This window comes from Triticum dicoccoides, chromosome 4B (assembly GCF_002162155.2).
Source record: "Triticum dicoccoides isolate Atlit2015 ecotype Zavitan chromosome 4B, WEW_v2.0, whole genome shotgun sequence".
In the NCBI taxonomy this organism is placed as follows: domain Eukaryota; kingdom Viridiplantae; phylum Streptophyta; class Magnoliopsida; order Poales; family Poaceae; genus Triticum; species Triticum dicoccoides.
The window spans coordinates 447,640,656-447,658,747 of record NC_041387.1 but is presented as its reverse complement, the minus strand read 5'-3'; the positions used below and the strand labels follow the sequence as shown (position 1 = coordinate 447,658,747).

Here is an 18,092-nt window from a genome sequence, read left to right as displayed (position 1 = left end):
ACGGTCTAATCCGATTCAAACGCACCGCTTCCTCGTGTCCGAACTAAGCCCCAATCCCGTCACCACCGCCGCTGGTGAGCACCCGTTCATTCTCAACTTCCTCCCCCCCTCCGTCGATCGCGATCGTCGATCAGATCGTGTCAAAAATCTCGGAAGGTTTTGGGTTGGGTTGGGTTGGGCTGCTGCGTCGTGTGGCTTCTGACGATCTCTCGGCCCGGTTGGATCTGCGTGTGCAGGTGCTCGGCGCGATGGCGCAGAAGGACGCCGCCAATGGCAACGGCGCCACCACGCGCCCGCCGCCCACTCCCTCCCCCATCCGCTTCTCCAAGTTCTTCCAGGTATGCGTCGGGATCTGATCGCTGCTGGATCTCGCTGCTCGTGGCACGACTGGCGCTAATTTTGGGACTCTGTGGGGGTTTGGGCAGGCCAACATGCGGATCCTGGTCACCGGCGGAGCTGGCTTCATCGGCTCGCACCTCGTCGACAAGCTCATGGAGAACGAGAAGAACGAGGTGAGGACTAAGGACCAGATCCCCCTGTAGCATCATTCTAGCTGTTAGCGAAATTCACCTGTGCGCCGGGGTCAACTCCGTTCCGCTTGGATCTGAGTGGCACACTCAGACTCAGGAACTGAGTGGGTCTAGAATTTCCTGAAAACGACCTTGTGAGTGGAGAGCTGCTTTGTTCCATGCCAGATCTCAGTGTGCAACCGCGTGCATTAGTTTTTGCATGGGGTGGGGCACCACTGTTTAGAGCTTATATAAGCTGGAAGCTCCGCTCCACTGTAAGTGCTTTGGAATTACAGAGATCCAGTGGCGATGCTTTAGAGAACTATCGCTGTACCAGCTTAACCTGGATCTCTTTCAGAATGTGAGATCAACTGAGATACAGTAGCAATGCTTCTGAGATCTTGCTCTGACTACTTCATTCTAGGAAGTTTCTGAATTACATAGACTGCCTGTTTGTGGTACTGAGCTCTCTCATGTAGTGTTTGCCTAGAATGTTACATGATTCAATGCATATTGTAGAAAATTCAGTGTTGTTACTATGCAGATCTGTACAGACAAACTTAGCAAAGGTAGACCAATCTGATCGTGTCTTCTTTTTGGTTCAGGTCATTGTTGCTGACAACTTTTTCACTGGGTCAAAAGACAACCTGAAGAAGTGGATCGGACACCCTAGATTTGAACTCATCCGTCACGGTAATACTGCATGCTGAAGGCATCTTGTAGTAAATTCTCGATTCATCTCATTTCCATATGGCCATACTATTTTGTAATGAACACAGATAGTTGACACCTATGAGTTGTTTCTTTCCACTGTTCCTTTAAAGTATACAGATCTTTGTTTAACACATGAGAAATAAAGAACCATATATGTTTATAAGGTCATAGCCAATGGCTGTACAAAAACCATGTCCTGAGTTGTCTGTTGAATTGAACCTGCAATATTCTAAAATAGTCAGTGAAGCCTTTGAGTTAACTACACCTCAGTATCTCATTTGTCTATGGCATGCTTATGTGACTTTCTTTTGGTAGCTTCTGTTCTAGATAGAAAGGACGTCCATGCATATTTATACACTTCGCTCAAGTGTTATAGTCCAACCTTATTCCAAGACTAAGTGATTTAGTCCAACCATGAAAACAAGCCAAATTGCCATTAACTTGTGCTGCAAATCAGTTTGCTCAAGTGTTATATCTTCGTCATTACATTCTTGTGTGTGAGTTTCACATTAATTTTACATTTTGCTGCAAATCAGATGTCACCGAACCACTGCTCGTGGAGGTTGACCAAATCTACCACCTTGCTTGTCCTGCCTCACCAATCTTCTACAAGCACAACCCTGTCAAGGTGTGTGTAGACTCTGTTTTTGTGTTTATTCTGTCATAACTGCTCCTATCCTGTCCTGACACAAGCATGGGTGTAAATATCTTGTACAGACCATCAAGACGAATGTCATTGGAACCTTGAACATGCTTGGACTTGCAAAGAGAGTTGGAGCTAGGTCAGTGTTTATCACTTAGATCGATTGTGCCAGTATCATGGCAGAAATGAAAACCATATTAACCTGAGGTTTTGTGTTCAACTGCAGAATATTGTTGACTTCGACCTCTGAAGTTTATGGTGATCCCCTTGAGCATCCTCAGACGGAGGCATACTGGGGCAATGTTAACCCAATTGGTATGCCTGTTCATCTGGCAAAAACGTTATGTTACCTTTTCTAAACTTGTGCCACGTGAGTCTCATGTTTTTGAATTTATTTTCTTTATCAGGAGTCAGGAGCTGCTACGATGAGGGTAAGCGTGTAGCTGAGACACTGATGTTCGACTACCACAGGCAGCATGGCATTGGTAATACTTTGACCTTAAATTAAACTAATCTATTTGCTAATAGTTTGTTTGTCCTCCAATAAGTCTTCGGTTATGAGTTGTCCTTAATAAGTATATGTCGTCTATTTCTGTAGAGATCCGTATTGCCAGGATTTTCAACACCTACGGACCTAGGATGAACATTGATGATGGCCGTGTTGTTAGTAACTTCATTGCTCAGGCCATTCGGTAATTCTTGTTCGACTTGAACTTTTTCTGATCTTGTGTCCAGACTCCAGATGGTTTTGGTGCTTATTTGTCGTAATTTGTAGTGGTGAAGCACTGACTGTCCAGAAGCCTGGAACACAGACTAGGAGCTTCTGCTACGTCGCTGATATGGTTTGTTTTCTACTACCATCTTACTATTGAATACTATCTGGTCAAAACTGTGGATGGTCACCTTACCAATGGTACCATTTCAATGCAGGTCAATGGTCTTATGAAGCTGATGAATGGAGACAACACCGGACCCATTAACATTGGGAACCCAGGTAAACTTCTTTTGCAAAAAAAATATATTCTTAGGCAACGCGCTAACAACTTGATCTGTAAATCATTTATAATTCTGCACTTTCATTCCTGTGGTGATGAACTGGACTTTCTTTAAATGTAGGTGAATTCACCATGCTGGAACTTGCCGAGAATGTGAAGGAGGTAAGTGGGATATTCTATACTCATTGACTCATTCCATCCAACCTTTTTGTTTCAAGTAGCAGTGCTCCATTCAGCTTCAATGCATGGCAATTCTGGATGGTATAATAACATGTGTGATTTTACTTGCAGTTGATCAACCCAGAAGTGACAGTGACGATGACTGAGAACACTCCTGATGACCCTCGCCAGAGGAAGCCTGACATCACCAAGGCCAAGGAGGTTCTCGACTGGGAGCCCAAGGTCGTCCTGCGCGACGGCTTGGTGCTCATGGAGGACGATTTCAGGGAGCGCTTGGCAGTGCCCAAGAAGACCAAGGCCTAAGCCCCCTCCCCGCGTTTGGCGTACAACATCACCAATTTGCCAGAGCATACTCATAGTTGGGTGGGTTCGTCAATATTCGTTGCTGCGTTTCGTTACGGAATTTGAGTTCCAATAAACCAATTACACCTTCGTCGTTCACTTGAAAGATTGTATTATTAGAAACTTCATACAAGGCCTGGCTGTTTGTATTACCGTCTCTTTTTGTGGAACTTGTGCTCCTTACGTTTTAGCCTATGCACTTCCCTAAATCAATTATAGCAATGTTGGTGCCATTTTGGGTTTGTTATTAAATTTTTTTTGCTGCAAAGATATTTCTCTGATGCTTACACGTCGTTGTATTCATTGTCTTTATTTGTTCCCTTTTTTTGGACAAGAGGCTCAAAAGGAACCTTGTATTCAGTATCAAGCACATTTAACATTCGGGATTTGACACTCATTAACATATGACGCTGATCACCTGTACGTGTTAAGCTATGTTTGCCCACTACCTTGTCTGTTTACTTACTTCTGAAGCACAGTTGCTGAGCCACATGGTAAAGTTTCTTCGTATGTGAATTTCTATGTTGCTGTTGTAGCAAAATAATTGCTAGCTGGAGAAGGTAATATTTGTCGACGCTGCAGCCTTACCAGGGTCAGATTATCCACAAGAAAACTGACAGTGTTGCATCTGATTTTGGAAATTGTTTCTTCAGCGACCTGAAGGGCCATGGCCTCTGCTTGTAATGCGGAAATGGCATGTTTGCCACCTGCTGAAACAAAGATGTTTGCCCCCTTACTCGGCAATTCTGCTGATTGTTTTCACTTAGCATACGTTGCCGTTCAGTTCACTCATTGCCCGAGGGAAGCAAACAAAGTGGCACACACTTTAGCTAGAAATTCTTGTGATTCAAAATCTGTAATTGTTTGGGACAGTCTTTCTTCTAGCTGAACTGATTCGTGATGTAGCACCTTCAAAAAAATTACTTAGTTTTCTTCAACTTGTGTGTGTATTCCAATGTCTGCTTTGGTTGATCCTGTACTGGAGCTGTTTGAATTGTTGAACCCATACTGCATCTGTATCAACTTTACGACCTGTAGTTTCCTGTAGACTCCTGTAGTGGAGCATTGTTGATCCAGTTTGCCGTTTTTGATTGGAAACATCCATGCTCTTGTTCCCCTGTAGTTTCCTGATTTAATGTTGAGCTTGGTTCCTTTATAGAGCCTGCATAGTCTGTATAAGTTGTCAAGTCTTGGCCCCTAATTATTGCCTGCATCATATGGTGTACCTGGTGTATTTGATTTCCTGGTTTCCAATACACCGTATAAATGTCATGATATTATTCAAAGTGGCTTGAGGATGGTTAGAATTGAGCAATGCATGAATGATGGCAGGGATTGTGCCAAAGTGATTCAGATCTGATATGTCCTGGTTCCGTAAACCATGCAGCTTTGGCAAAAGGGCATGCAAAGAATGGGCGCAGACCATCTTCCTCTGAATCACATCTAGCACAATGTTGCCATTTTACGCAACATCTCAGCTGTCGGCATAAGCTGTCCGTTGTTTAGGGGGAGCGTCATTATTGTCGCATCACTTGCTTGCTTGGTGGGTAACGGCGTGGTTGCCTATTTGTGCTGATTGTCTTGGGATGATTCGTACGTCTTTACCAGCCAAAAAGGCCACTGCCGAATCCTAACGCGTAGTCTACACTTTGTGCCGATGTGGCTGTTCGACTTGAAGCGGCACGTATAATGGTGACATATGGATACGAATGCCTCATGACAAAAAATAGTTTGAGGTATTTACATTGATTTATTCTCCTCAATGCATGCCATCACTATGGGGGCCTCATCAAAGAACAGAATATAAAGACTCTCACTACACATGCATCTCTACTCTTCACTTCAACTTTTTCATGTTATCCACCGAGCCATATTTTTTCTCCCCGAGCACTCGCCTCTTGCAGAGGATCCCTGAGGGAGTCCTGGATTAGGGGGTGTCCGGATGGTCGGACTACGACCTTTGGCCGGACTCCCGGACTATGAAGATACAAGGTTGAAGACCTCGTCTCGTGTCCGGATGGGACTTTTCTTGGCGTGGAAGGCAAGCTTGGCGATACGATATGAAGATCTCCTCCTATTGTAACCGACTCTGTGTAACCCTAGCCCTCTCCGGTGTCTATATAAACCGGAGAGGTTCAGTCCGTAGGACGAACAACAATCATACCATAGGCTAGCTTCTAGGGTTTAGCCTCTCTGATCTCGTGGTAGATCAACTCTTGTAGTACCCATGCCATCAATATTAAGCAAGCAGGAGTAGGGTTTTACCTCCACCGAGAGGGCCCGAACCTGGGTAAAAATATCATGTCCCTTGTCTCCTGTTACCATCCGCCTAGACGCACAGTTCGGGACCCCCTACCCGAGATCCGCCGGTTTTGACACCGACATTGGTGCTTTCATTGAGAGTTCCTCTGCGTCATCGCCTTTAGGCCCGATGGCTTCTTCGATCATCAACCACGACGTGGTCCAGGGTGAGACTTTTCTCCCCGAACAGATCTTCGTATTCGGCGGCTTCGCGCTGCGGGCCAACTCGCTTGGTCATCTGGAGCAGATCGAAAGCTACGCCCCTGGCCATCAGGTCAGGTTTGGAAACTTAAACTACACGGCCGACATCCGCGGGGACTTGATCTTCGACGGATTCGAGCCATGGCCGAGCGTGTCGCACTGTCTCGATGGGCATGATCTAGCTCTGCCGCCGGACAGCGCCCAGAGTGCCGCTCAGGTGTCCGCTCCGACCATTAGCTCGGAGCCGACTGCGCTAACCATATCGAACCCGATTGGGCTCCGATCATGGAGTTCACCGCCGCGGACGTCTTTCAGCACTCGCCCTTTGGCGATATCCTGAACTCCCTAAAGTCTCTCTCTTTGCCAGGAGAGCCCTGGCCGGACTATGGTCAGCAGGGCTGGGATGCGGACGACGAAGAAATTCAAAACCCACCCACCACCCACTTTGTAGCCACTGTCGACGATCTAACCGACACGCTCGACTTCGACTCCGAAGACATCGACGATATGGACGCTGATGGAGGAGACGACCAAGAACCAGCACCTATAGGGCATTGGAAAGTCACCTCGTCATACGATGTATACATGGTAGACACACCTAAAAGGAATGACAACGAGGATCAAAAGGGCGCAACCAGGGATCGCTCCCTCGAAAAACAATCAAAGCGGCGGCGTAAGCGCCACACCAAGCCCCACCTTGACAAAGACCCAGCCATAGAGCAGGGCGAATCAACGGAAGACGAACATGCCATCGAGCAACCGTCCAAACAGGGCGGACAGTCCGAACAAACCATCCCCGGGAAAGATAATAGTCCGGACGACGTCATGCCGGACAAATTGCTGGCACATCAGAACCTCCACCAAAGGCTCGTTGTCACTGCACGTAGCCTGAAAAAGCAGAAGCGGAGGCTCAAAACAGCGGAAGATGCACTCAGGATCAGATGGGGCAAAGTACTCAATACCGCACACAAGTACGACAACAGTCGTCACACAAAGAGCTATCCGAAGCAGAAACTACTACCGGAATTTGACGAAGAGGCCATAGAGCTCCCACAGTCAAAAAATAAGGAAGCCACAAGGTCGGATAGACGACCCCACGATCGATATCAAGCGACAAAGGGCGCCGCACTCAATACGGCGCGCGATCCGCCCAAGAATTCGCATCAAAAAACTGGCCCAACCAGATCCATCTATGGGCCAAGAAAGCAAGTTCCAGTGAGCAATGCAATGCAAAACATATCCGAACATCACGGCACACCTACATACAGGGGCGCCGCACATCCCCTATGTTTTACCGATGAGGTGCTGGATCATGAATTGCCAGCGGGATTCAAGCCCGTGAACATAGAAGCATATGACGGAACAACAGACCCTGGAGTCTGGATCGAGGATTATATCCTCCACATACACATGGCCAGAGGAGATGATCTCCACGCCATAAAATACTTACCCCTTAAGCTCAAAGGGCCAGCCCGGCATTGGCTTAAAAGCCTTCCTGAAAACACCATGGGAAGTTGGGAAGCGCTCGAGGATGCTTTCCGAGCAAATTTTCAAGGGACCTATGTCCGACCTCCAGATGCAGATGATCTGAGTCATATAACTCAGCAGCCTGGAGAGTCAGCCCGAAAACTCTGGAATAGATTCCTTACTAAAAAGAATCAGATCGTCGACTGTCCGGACGCCGAGGCCCTAGCAGCTTTCAAACATAGCGTCCGAGACGAATGGCTCGCCAGACACCTCGGCCAAGAAAAGCCAAGAACAATAGCCGCATTAACAAGCCTCATGACCCGCTTTTGCGCAGGAGAGGACAGCTGGTTGGCAAGAAGCAGCACCAGCGACCCGAGCACATCCGAACTCAGAGACGGAAACGGGAAACCGCGCCGTAACAAAGAACAACGCCGAATCAAGGATAACAGCCCAATGAGCACGGCAGGAAACGCCGGATTCAAAAGCTCTCAGTAAAATCAGAAAAAGCCGCCACCCAAAGATGACAGGGACGAGCTGTCTAACCTCAACAAAATCCTGGACAAAATATGTCAAATCCATAGTACTCCCGGGAGACCTGCAAACCGTACCCACAGAGATTGTTGGGTCTTCAAGCAGTCCGGCAAACTCAACGCCGAACACAAGGGGCTCGACACACCAAGCGAGGATGACGACGCACCCCACAAGCAGAACACCGGAGAGCAAAAGAAGTTCCCACAAGAAGTCAAAACAGTAAATTCATTGCACATGACAAAAGGGAAGAACAGAACGGCGCCTACGAGAACACGCGCCACACGACCAGCCCTAAAGGAGCACCGCCACTGGTTGTTACAACCAATCACCTTTGATTATCAGGATTACTCCAGAGGGGCCCGGAACGCAGGCTGGACTGCCTTGGTCTTGAATCCGGTTATTGACGGACTACAATTTACATGAGTCCTTATGGACGGCGGCAGTGACTTAAACCTGTTATATCAGGACACAATCCGCAAACTAGGGGTAAACCCAGCTATAATCCGCCATGGCAACACTTCCTTTCAAGGAGTAACGCCGGGTCCAGATACCCAGAGTATGGGTTCCCTTTCATTAGAAGTCACGTTCGGCTTACCCGACAACTTCCGAAGCGAAAAGCTAACCTTCCACATCGCCCCATTCGTAAGTCGCTATCAAGCGCTACTGGGACGTCAAGCTTTCGCCCGCTTTAACGCAATACCGCATTATGCATCACTTACACTTAAAATGCCCGGCCCACGAGGCATCATCTCATTACAGGGGAATGTCAATTGACCCCCAAAGTACGGGTAATGGTGCGGCCGCCTGGACAGCCGCACACCAATCCAGCCCTACTATCCCGGACACGGCTAGACGAGTCCGGCGCCAACATACATGGGCTTAATAGCCGCATAAACCCTGTACAAGGGGCTCCGCGTGTTCACGCCAGGAGACAATACGGCTCACTTCTCGCTCCAACTATATTTCGTTTATTCTAATACAGATTTCTCGCATGCTTTTTTTTACTAAAGTTCCTCTTTTTCGCAGACGAACACCGTGCTACGCCCGTCCAGGATACGGCACAACGGAGACACAGGCGCAGACGTGCAGTAGGGACCCGTTCCAAGGATTCTTTTCAGATTAAGACCCTGCGTAAACCTTTTTTACTGTCTCTTGTTGACAACATCCCCCGGTTTTTGCCATAACCGAGGTGGAGGCTGGCGTTTTGGCATGTGGCCACGCCAGAATTTTGCGCGTACCTGGACACCAGGGGCTTTTTTTTACCAAGGGCTCTATTTTGGCCCGTCTTCATAAAGACCGAATACCTTAGGGAGTGTTCGGCGTTGCGAGTTTGGCCTTATATGCATCAGCTCCGAATCATGTCTTTGGTCAAATGTTGGGTTTGCCCGGCTCCTGTGTTTTGCCGCCTTACGTTCTGTTATATCGGCTAACGCGGCACCAGGAGAACTACTGCGATTGTGCCCGGTTCGGCCAGGCGAGCACCTCAGTAGAGAAAGCCGAAAACTGACTGTCTGATATAGCGAGAGACTGGTCAACCACTCGATGACTCTAGGAATCTCTAGGATTCCTCTGCATTAACGAAGGACCGCTTCCCGGTCAGGCACACACGCGCCCTGAATTCGGGAGAGCGCGGTGCCTTTAGGGGCTATTGAGTAGCCCCAATGTCAAACTCCTATGGCTAAGTGAAAGTGATAAAGCATTATAGTCTGGTTGCCTCGTTCGTCGCGCTATCACCTTCTTTGTAGGACCAAGACGTTGGATTAAGTGTGAAAAGGCGCATTTTTTGCAAACACCCCCGCATTATATGCGTGGGGGCTGAAGCCAACGACTGCCATCTTTCAGGTTATATACACATATACATTAACGGCCGCACATGAGGTATTATAATTCTTGCAAGCACAAGTATAAAAAGCTTTTATATTTTATCAAACTATTTCTTTTACAATAGCACCTGCTATTCGAACACAACATCCTTCGAGCACTGCGCTTCTATTAAATGAGCGCCCGGAAGAACTTCCTCAAAGTAGTGTCTGGCAGGTACCCGGCCTCCGTCCGAACCCTGGGATGCGACAACACTGGCCTTCATATCCGCCCAGTATGTCTTGACACGGGCAAGAGCCATTTGTGCACCCTCTATACATGCCGACCTCTTCATTGCATCAACATGCGGCACAGAACCAAGGAACTGCTGCACCAATCCAAAATAACTTTTCGGCTCTGGCTCCCCCGGCCACAAACGATTCGCAACATACTGCATGGCGAGTCCGGATAACCTGTTCAGCTCCGCAAAGGCGGCCAAACGGTCGGGCACCGAAAGTGGGCGTTCTGGATTGTGGAATTGCGACCAAAACAGTTCTTCCAATTTATGGTCACCTCGACCTCGGAAGTGTTCGGTTGCATCCGCCGCACTCGCTGCCAAATCCAGATAAGTATTTTCCGCACTCCACTGCCGGTCTAACGGAGCATATCTAGGATCCCCGAACTTCATCCGCAGCATATAGGGCTTTCCAGCCGTGATATCTCCGGCCTGACGCAGCTCCTCCTTCATAGCTCTCATTGCAGAGCGAGTTTCCTTGGCCTCGGCAGTGATCTTCTCAAGATCCTTCTGAGCCGCCCTTTCTTCTGGTTCAAGAAACTTACAACGGTCGGCAGCATCCTTCAATTTTATAGCCATCTCGGTTATTACCTTCTTACTCTGGCAGTGAGCAGCCTGTTCGGCTTTCAGCTCTTCAGCCGCCTTAACGGCAGCCGCATCACTTTTTCTTGCTTGCTCCTTGGTTCGGGCAAGTTCCGCCTGAAGGTTCTCCACGGCAGCAACACTATCTGCAATAAGCATACATATTGTAAGGCACAAGCATCGAACTCCTCTTATCAGATATCTGTGGAGCATACCTTGTGCCTCGTCTAGCCGCTTATTTACAAGCGCGATGTCAGCATCTGCCACGTCCAGTTGCCGCTTTAGCTCGGCAGATTCATCAGTCCGACTAGCCACCGAATGCCTCGCCACCTTCATAAAAAGGTAACATTTTATACCTGGGGTTTTGATCCTCTGTGCGCCATCACTCTTGACGACACACAGAGTTCAGGGGCTACTATTTATATAGGGCGCATTTTATGCGGCTCTACCAAAAGGTACACCTTTTCACGTACCTCAAAGCCTGTCAGTAAACTCTTGGCGGCCTCGTACAATCCGCTTTTCGCGGATGCAATCCTTCCTATCACCGTGTTCATCAACATACGGTGTTCTTCTGAGATGGTTGCTCGCCCGAGCAGATCCCTCAGCCTCTCCTACCGCGCACCAGAGGGTACCGGACTAGCCCGACGACCTTTTTCAGGATCCGGACTTGGAGAAACCCACCGGGACAACACCTCGGGGTCGCCTGCCTCGTAAGTCGGTGCAGCTAGGGGAGGCATTTTGCTCTCCATCATCTCCGGACGAAGATCCCCTGAAGACGAGCTCTGCTGAGAAGGGTTGAGATCCGAACTGCAAGGTAATATTTCGGTTATCTTCCTCAGAAATAAAACAGGGATGCCACTAATTTTTGAACCCCTCTCTTTACTTACGGCTCGGAGGAAAACTGATCCCTTTGAGGGCGCAATGCGGCCGGGGCAGTCTCCGGCGCCGGATCCTCTGACAAAGATTTCTTTCCCCGTTTCAAGGTCATCCCCTCCGGGTCTTCAGAGGCACTCCTTTTCTTTCCCAGGTTGGGGGAATTATCGATTCCTCCCTTCTAGACAGTCTCCTTCATGGAGGCGGTAGCTCCTTGGTTCCCCTCTTCGCCCTCTGCCGAAAGCATAATCTGCAGCATCCTGGTTAACACGGGATCCGGCGCGGTCTCGGACAGGGGGGCTGGACACCTGATAAGCTTTGCCTTCGCTATCCACTACTGTTCAAAGGATAGCTCTGTTAAAGGGCCACTTTATGATGAAAATGCGGATGGTGCGTCCAAATATGGGGCTACTTACCTTAGCATCCTGTCGATTGCAGCTCAGACCTGCTTCCTCGGATAAGTCCGGACACCTTGCTTGTGGTCCGAAGAACAATTTGTACATCTCCATGGGCGTCGCGCCCATAAAATGTTGGAGGACTCGCGGTCCCTCCGGATTAAATTCCCATAGGCGGAGAGGGCGACATTTGCAGGGCAGCGTGCGGCGAATCAACATAACTTGCGCCACTACGGTCAAGCCAATATCTCTTTCTAGGAGATCTCGAATGCGGTCCTGCAGTAGGGGACGTCTTTGGACGGCCCCCAGATAAGCCCTTCATTGACCCACGACGCTCGCCGTGGTGGGGGACCCGAGCGAAAAGCGGGTGGCGCCACCCACGTGGTGCCCCTGGGGGCTGTGATGTAAAACCAGTCCCGTTGCCATAAGCCGAACTCTTCTTGAAAAGTGCCCTCGGGCCGTGGAGCGCCGGCTATCTTGCAGATAGCCCCTCCGCACTCAGCGTGCTGCCCTTCGATCATCTTCGGCTCCACCTTGAAGGTTCTAAGCCACAATCCGAAGTGAGGGGTGATATGGAGGAAGGCCTCACACATGACAATGAATGACGAAATTTGGAGGATGGACTCCGGAGCTAAATCGTGGAATTCCAGCCCGTAATAGAACATCAGCCCCCTCACGAAGGGATCAATCAGGAAGCCTAGCCCCCGAATGAAGTGAGATGTGAACACCATGCTTTCACCGGGCTGGGGAGAGGGGATGGCCTGCCCTTGAGCAGGCAGCCTATGCGAGATTTCGCCGGTTAGATACCTGGCATCTCTCAGCTTTCGCACGTCTTCTTCCGTAACGGAGGAAGGCACCCACCGGCCTTGAAGGTCGGAGCCGGACATCGTTGAAGGTCCGAAGCGCCTAAAACTAGAAGCCTTGAGTGTTGGAACTCAAGGCGAGGGGCGGATTCGATTGGATTGAAAGAAAAGGGAGTCGAGCCTTGGTTTCTTTATAAAGGAGTTGAATACCAAGAGCCCTCCCCGTAAACATTTGGGACTCGCTTTCAATTTGAGAGTCATACCAAAAGGCACGGTTGGGTTACCCACGCCCGTATTGATGAGAATCCCGGAATAAGGGGACACGATCTCTGCTTTGACGAGACGTGCCAAGGAAACCGCCTCGCTAAACACGTTGAGGTGGAGCAGTAAAACGATTCGAATAAAGGCTTGGCCGTGGCATGATGTCACGCTGCAGAATACGTCAGCAGATTATATTTGTGTAGAAATTATTCTCTCTACGGCGGTGTGTGGAACTTATTTTTGCAGAGCCGGACACTATCCTTGTGTTCAACATCTTCTATGAAGTATTCGGAGGAGGAACCCGCCTTGCAATGCCGAAGACAACTTGCGCGCCGGACTCGTCATCATTGAAGCCTGGTTCAGGGGCTACTGAGGGAGTCCTGGATTAGGGGGTGTCCGGATGGCCGGACTATGACCTTTGGCCGGACTCCCGGACTATGAAGATACAAGGTTGAAGACCTCGTCCCGTGTCCGGATGGGACTTTCCTTGGCGTGGAAGGCAAGCTTGGCGATACGATATGAAGATCTCCTCCCATTGTAACCGACTCTGTGTAACCCTAGCCCTCTCCGGTGTCTATATAAACCGGAGAGGTTTAGTAGGACGAACAACAATCATACCATAGGCTAGCTTCTAGGATTTAGCCTCTCTGGTCTCTTGGTAGATCAACTCTTGTAATACCCATGCCATCAATATTAATCAAGCAGGAGTAGGGTTTTACCTCCACCGAGAGGGCCCGAACCTGGGTAAAAACATCGTGTCCCTTGTCTCCTGTTACCATCCGCCTAGACGCACAGTTCGGGACCCCCTACCCGTGATCCGCCGGTTTTGACACCGACAATCCCGCTGCTCCATCCAAACCTACTTTTCCTAACATCCGATCCTATATGATCTATGGGCTATCATCATGGGGCTATGCATTAGCCATGCCCTAAAGCCTGGCGTTTCTCTTCGAGGGTACCAGTGTGGTCCATGTTTTTTGATTTTTTAGAGGTTGTGTGGTCCATGTTGTAACTGAGCCTTGAGCCCCCCTCAAAAAATAAAAATAAACGAAAACACTAACGCCCACACGTGATCCGCGTCCGTTTGTGAGCGCACGAATCTTGACATGTTTCTAGTGTCACGTAGGACTGGGCTGGTGTGTGGGCATTCATCCGGTCGCCCATACAGCCGTTTCAACACATGGAGGGGCCGGTGTGTGGGTGTTCAGCAGTTCGCCCACACGCCACTTTCCACAAACGCACAAGGGCTGGTGTGTGGGCATTTGCCATCTCGCCCACACGCCTGTCTCCTCTCCCACACCCAAGCTGCTAGTTGCCATGTGTTTTGCAGTGTACATGGCAACTACCCTAGTGTGCTTGTAAGCAGATGGCAACTCTCTTTTTTTACCCGAACATGTCAGTTGCATGTGCTTTGCAGGGTACACGGCAACTGCCTAGTGTGCATGTAAGTAGATGGCAACTCTCTTTTACCCGAGTTGCCATGTGTTTTTGCATGGTACATAGCAACTGCCCTAGCATGCACGTAAGCAGATGGCAACTGGGAGCGACTACAATAGAAAAATAGGTTGTCGTGCAAAAATAGAAAAACGAATCTGGGCCACCGGATCCATTGTAGATGGTACAGATTCAGGTGGAGGGATTCCATGCCACTTAATGTGTATTTTATGAAAACCCCCCTGCTAGTAGTTAGATGTCAAATAGACTTTTGCACTCACCACCTCCATTTTTCGTGTCATATCTCCACTGTTCATTCCTGCTCTCTCCCTCTGGGCATACGTATTGGATGTCAAAGATATTTGAGTAAATGACAAAGTTAAACCAGCCAGACAAACTGGAGTATCACAGCTCACAGGCACTAATATGTGAGTACGTTTAAGCTGAAGCATCTCAGGAACAGAAAATTGGGTATACGTTAAAATGGACCATTCTAGGCACATAATGCTTGACTGCATGTCAAACTGGTCTATCCACGGCACATTTTTTAGTACATGTCAAACTGGAACATACCGGGCATAACACAAGAAGACATTCATATTGAGCTATCAATAACCTGACAAGATCAACAAGAATTACTAGAGAAAATTGCTTCAACTTTCGTACATGGCGGGCTATGCTAAGTTTGAAGGACTATGATAATCATCACTGAGCAAGCATTGCCATTAAGAACTAGATCGACGTTGCTATCTTGATGACACACAATAGTTGCCTCTAGATGAAGTGCTTCTTGTTCATTGAACTTCTTGTCCTGGGATAGATCATACGTAACAAGTACGATTCAGTTAGTGCAACTCCATGTATGTGTCATACATTCACTTTAAAACTTTGTAATCATGAGCTGAGCAAATAAATATGCATCAACAAGACCACCTGACGGTGTGTTGCACATACCACACGGAACGAAAAATAGAGAAGAAATCACATTCATCACAAAAGACAACCTAAAGTATGTTTCTATACAGCAATTGGCAGACAAGCCAAATGTTTTGTGGATAATCCTAACTTACTAATAATGAATTTTTTTATAAATAATACTTGTACAGGAAAAACCACTCTAGTGCATTCTAGAGATTCGCAACAACCGGCTGAATTAGGGAATACAGTTATTTACATAATTATCCTATTAGAAATCCATCCTTTATAAAACTTGGCATTTTCAAATTGCCTATCGTATGTACAAATAAAAAAACATATCGTATGATAAAATGACGTGTCAAGCCCTCGAAGCCATTGGACATTTTAATCACTCAAAACTGGTCATGAGTTTGACAAGAACAATTTTAGCAGAGCAACTCCCTAATATAACCAGCGAACCATGTACCTAGTATAATAATAGACATATAAAAATCTCTATTCTTGACATTGTGAAGCATGAACAAATCTATACGCCTCACATAGTCATTTCTACACTTACCATAACATCATCACTATAGGCACAGCCTACAACAACAGTTCTTATATAGTTTCGCCAAGAAAAGGAATAGTACTTATCCGGTTTGCAACTTGTGCATAGAATACTCGTGGTCAACAATTGGTTAGGAGTTATAGAATCTATGATGATCAATCTGTCTTAGTGAAAACCTACATTGAAGACTAACAACAATAAATCAATTGTCACGGCTCATGGAGCCCAAGATCGTCTATCTTTCAAACAACAAGCAAGAACCTTGCTTTTCTGGTGATCACAGCTCATAATAAGGTCTCAAAGCCGCAGGAAAATGTGAAATACAGGTCCAAGTACAACTGATGATTCTATATAAGTTGCGTTTTTGGGATTATTGTGTGCACTGGTATATACAAATAAATCTCTAAACAAAAACTCTATTTGACCATAATGAATGCAACGAATGCATATGGGAAATAAAATGGAACAACCACATAAACTAATATTTTCAGTAAAATGTCCTAAACTTTAAATTGAAGATTATCATGAACCTACCAACTTGGTTCTCCAGAGTACTTAATAGTGAAACAGAAGAAGCAAAATAGACTTTCAAACCACCACAAACAGTAGCAATACATAATGAAATGAAGTTACTAATATGCACCATTCACACATGAGCAGGTTTGACATGAACAAGTACAAGAAAATAGAACTGTAGAGATGCCGTAAAAATCAACTAGCTAATAAAATTAAGATCGAGCACAAATGTACTAGCTAAATCAAGTTAGCATCTATTTACCAGAGAAATTAACCATCGTGTTGATGCCTTGTAGATTTGCACCACGTCACACAGGTCGGTTCGGAAGGAGCCGAGGAGCCCACCACCTATGGAAACAGTCTGTGTGTCAGAATATATACTAGGACACTTCCTATTGTTGACTCTTAGTATTCGATGCACAAATTGTTGACCCTCGGTATCACCATCTTTGGGAATCATAATTCATATATTCTAGGACACTTCTTCTTATTCTCTGTTAAACTGGAGCAATTTCGACGATGAATCATATATACATGAATCAGGATTTTGATATGCTGATAATTATACAAATTTCATTTTACTTTTTGCCTAGCAGAAACAATTTACTTTCTTTCCAAGTTTTCATGCTATTGACTTTGACTGTGTTCGGCAACCCTCTGCTCCTTCGCTACGGAGCAGAGCGCGCGGAGCACCCTGCTAGCAGCTCGCCAAAATATAGCTACATCCCGCTCCGCTCCGCAGCGGAGTTGCAGAGCGGAGGGATCCTGAACAGCTCCTTTGTATACGGAACTGCAAGTATTAATATTTTTTGTGAATTATATGCTAAACTGCAAGACGCTGAAATTAGCTGACTACATGCAATCTTCCAACTTGATTCTCCAGATTACTTATGAGTGAAACAAAACTTCCAAATTAGAGTACCAAAACGCTAGCACAGTAGCAATACACCATCAAATCAAAGTTATTATGCATCATTCACTGAGAAGATTTGACATGAACAAAAAATAGAACTAGAGAGATGCAACATAAATCTACTTGATAGTAAAATTAGGATGTAGCACAAATTCACTTGCAAATAAAAGTTAGCATCTAGTATTTACCAGGAAAATGAACCACCTCGTTGCACGGACTAGAGGGGAAGGAGCCGAGGAGACCACCACCGGCTTGCCGCCGACGAGGGGGAGGAGGGCGCTAGTTGTTACTTGAGAGAGGAGGCAAAGAACCCACCGATGTTGGAAGCTTCAGAAGGGAATCTACGACGGAAGCTGCGGGGCGGAGGTTAGTTGGTGATGAGCTCCGATCTGGTCTGCCTCAAACTGAGCTGCCAGCCACAAAACGGCAAGGAGCCATCGAGAGAAGGAGCATCACCTCTACTAGGAGTGCTCACCCAACTTGGACTAGGGATCTGCGCGACGGCCGCCGCCGACGCCCTCGGAGAAGATTTGGTTCGTGCGCTGCCTCCACGGGATTTGGGTCAATGAGGAGGGGCATCGGGACGAAATTAACTATCAGGGAGGGACTTTTTTTGCAAATTTCACGCACAGACCGCCCCACCCGGATCTGAGCCATCAATCTCCCATCCAATGGAACAGATCAGTTTTTTCTATTTTTGCACCACAACCTGCTTTTCTATTGAAGTCGCTCCCATGGCAACTCTTCCTTTTACATGGCAACTGCCCTAGCATGCTTGTGAGCACATGACAACTCTCTCAAGTGCCTATGTTAGTAGGTGGCAACTCCTAAGTTTTAATATCATGGCAACTGCAGTAGACCAGACCATA

At 47.3% G+C, this 18,092-nt stretch overlaps 1 protein-coding gene and 1 long non-coding RNA gene across 3 annotated transcripts; one reads left to right on the top strand and one right to left on the bottom strand.

Annotated features, from left to right (window-relative positions):
- Window positions 1–3,630, top strand: LOC119290804 (UDP-glucuronic acid decarboxylase 6). Its single transcript, XM_037569453.1, has 13 exons — window positions 1–74; window positions 237–338; window positions 426–512; window positions 1,115–1,202; window positions 1,760–1,851; window positions 1,941–2,005; window positions 2,093–2,181; window positions 2,274–2,351; window positions 2,465–2,558; window positions 2,642–2,708; window positions 2,797–2,860; window positions 2,983–3,023; window positions 3,153–3,630. The coding sequence occupies exons 2-13, from the start codon at window positions 249–251 to the stop codon at window positions 3,342–3,344; spliced, it is 1,047 nt and encodes a 348-aa protein (XP_037425350.1). The 5' UTR covers window positions 1–74; window positions 237–248; the 3' UTR covers window positions 3,345–3,630.
- Window positions 3,631–14,779: 11,149 nt separating this feature from the next.
- On the bottom strand, window positions 14,780–17,822 carry LOC119290803. 2 transcript variants are annotated; one of them, XR_005142065.1, is made up of 4 exons: window positions 17,680–17,822; window positions 17,412–17,576; window positions 16,573–16,658; window positions 14,780–15,137 (listed from the first exon to the last, which is right to left on the bottom strand). It is a non-coding gene; the product is annotated as an uncharacterized LOC119290803 (long non-coding RNA). The 2 variants fall into 2 exon arrangements; XR_005142064.1 differs by having other exon boundaries at window positions 17,412–17,810.
- Window positions 17,823–18,092: the final 270 nt, after the last annotated feature.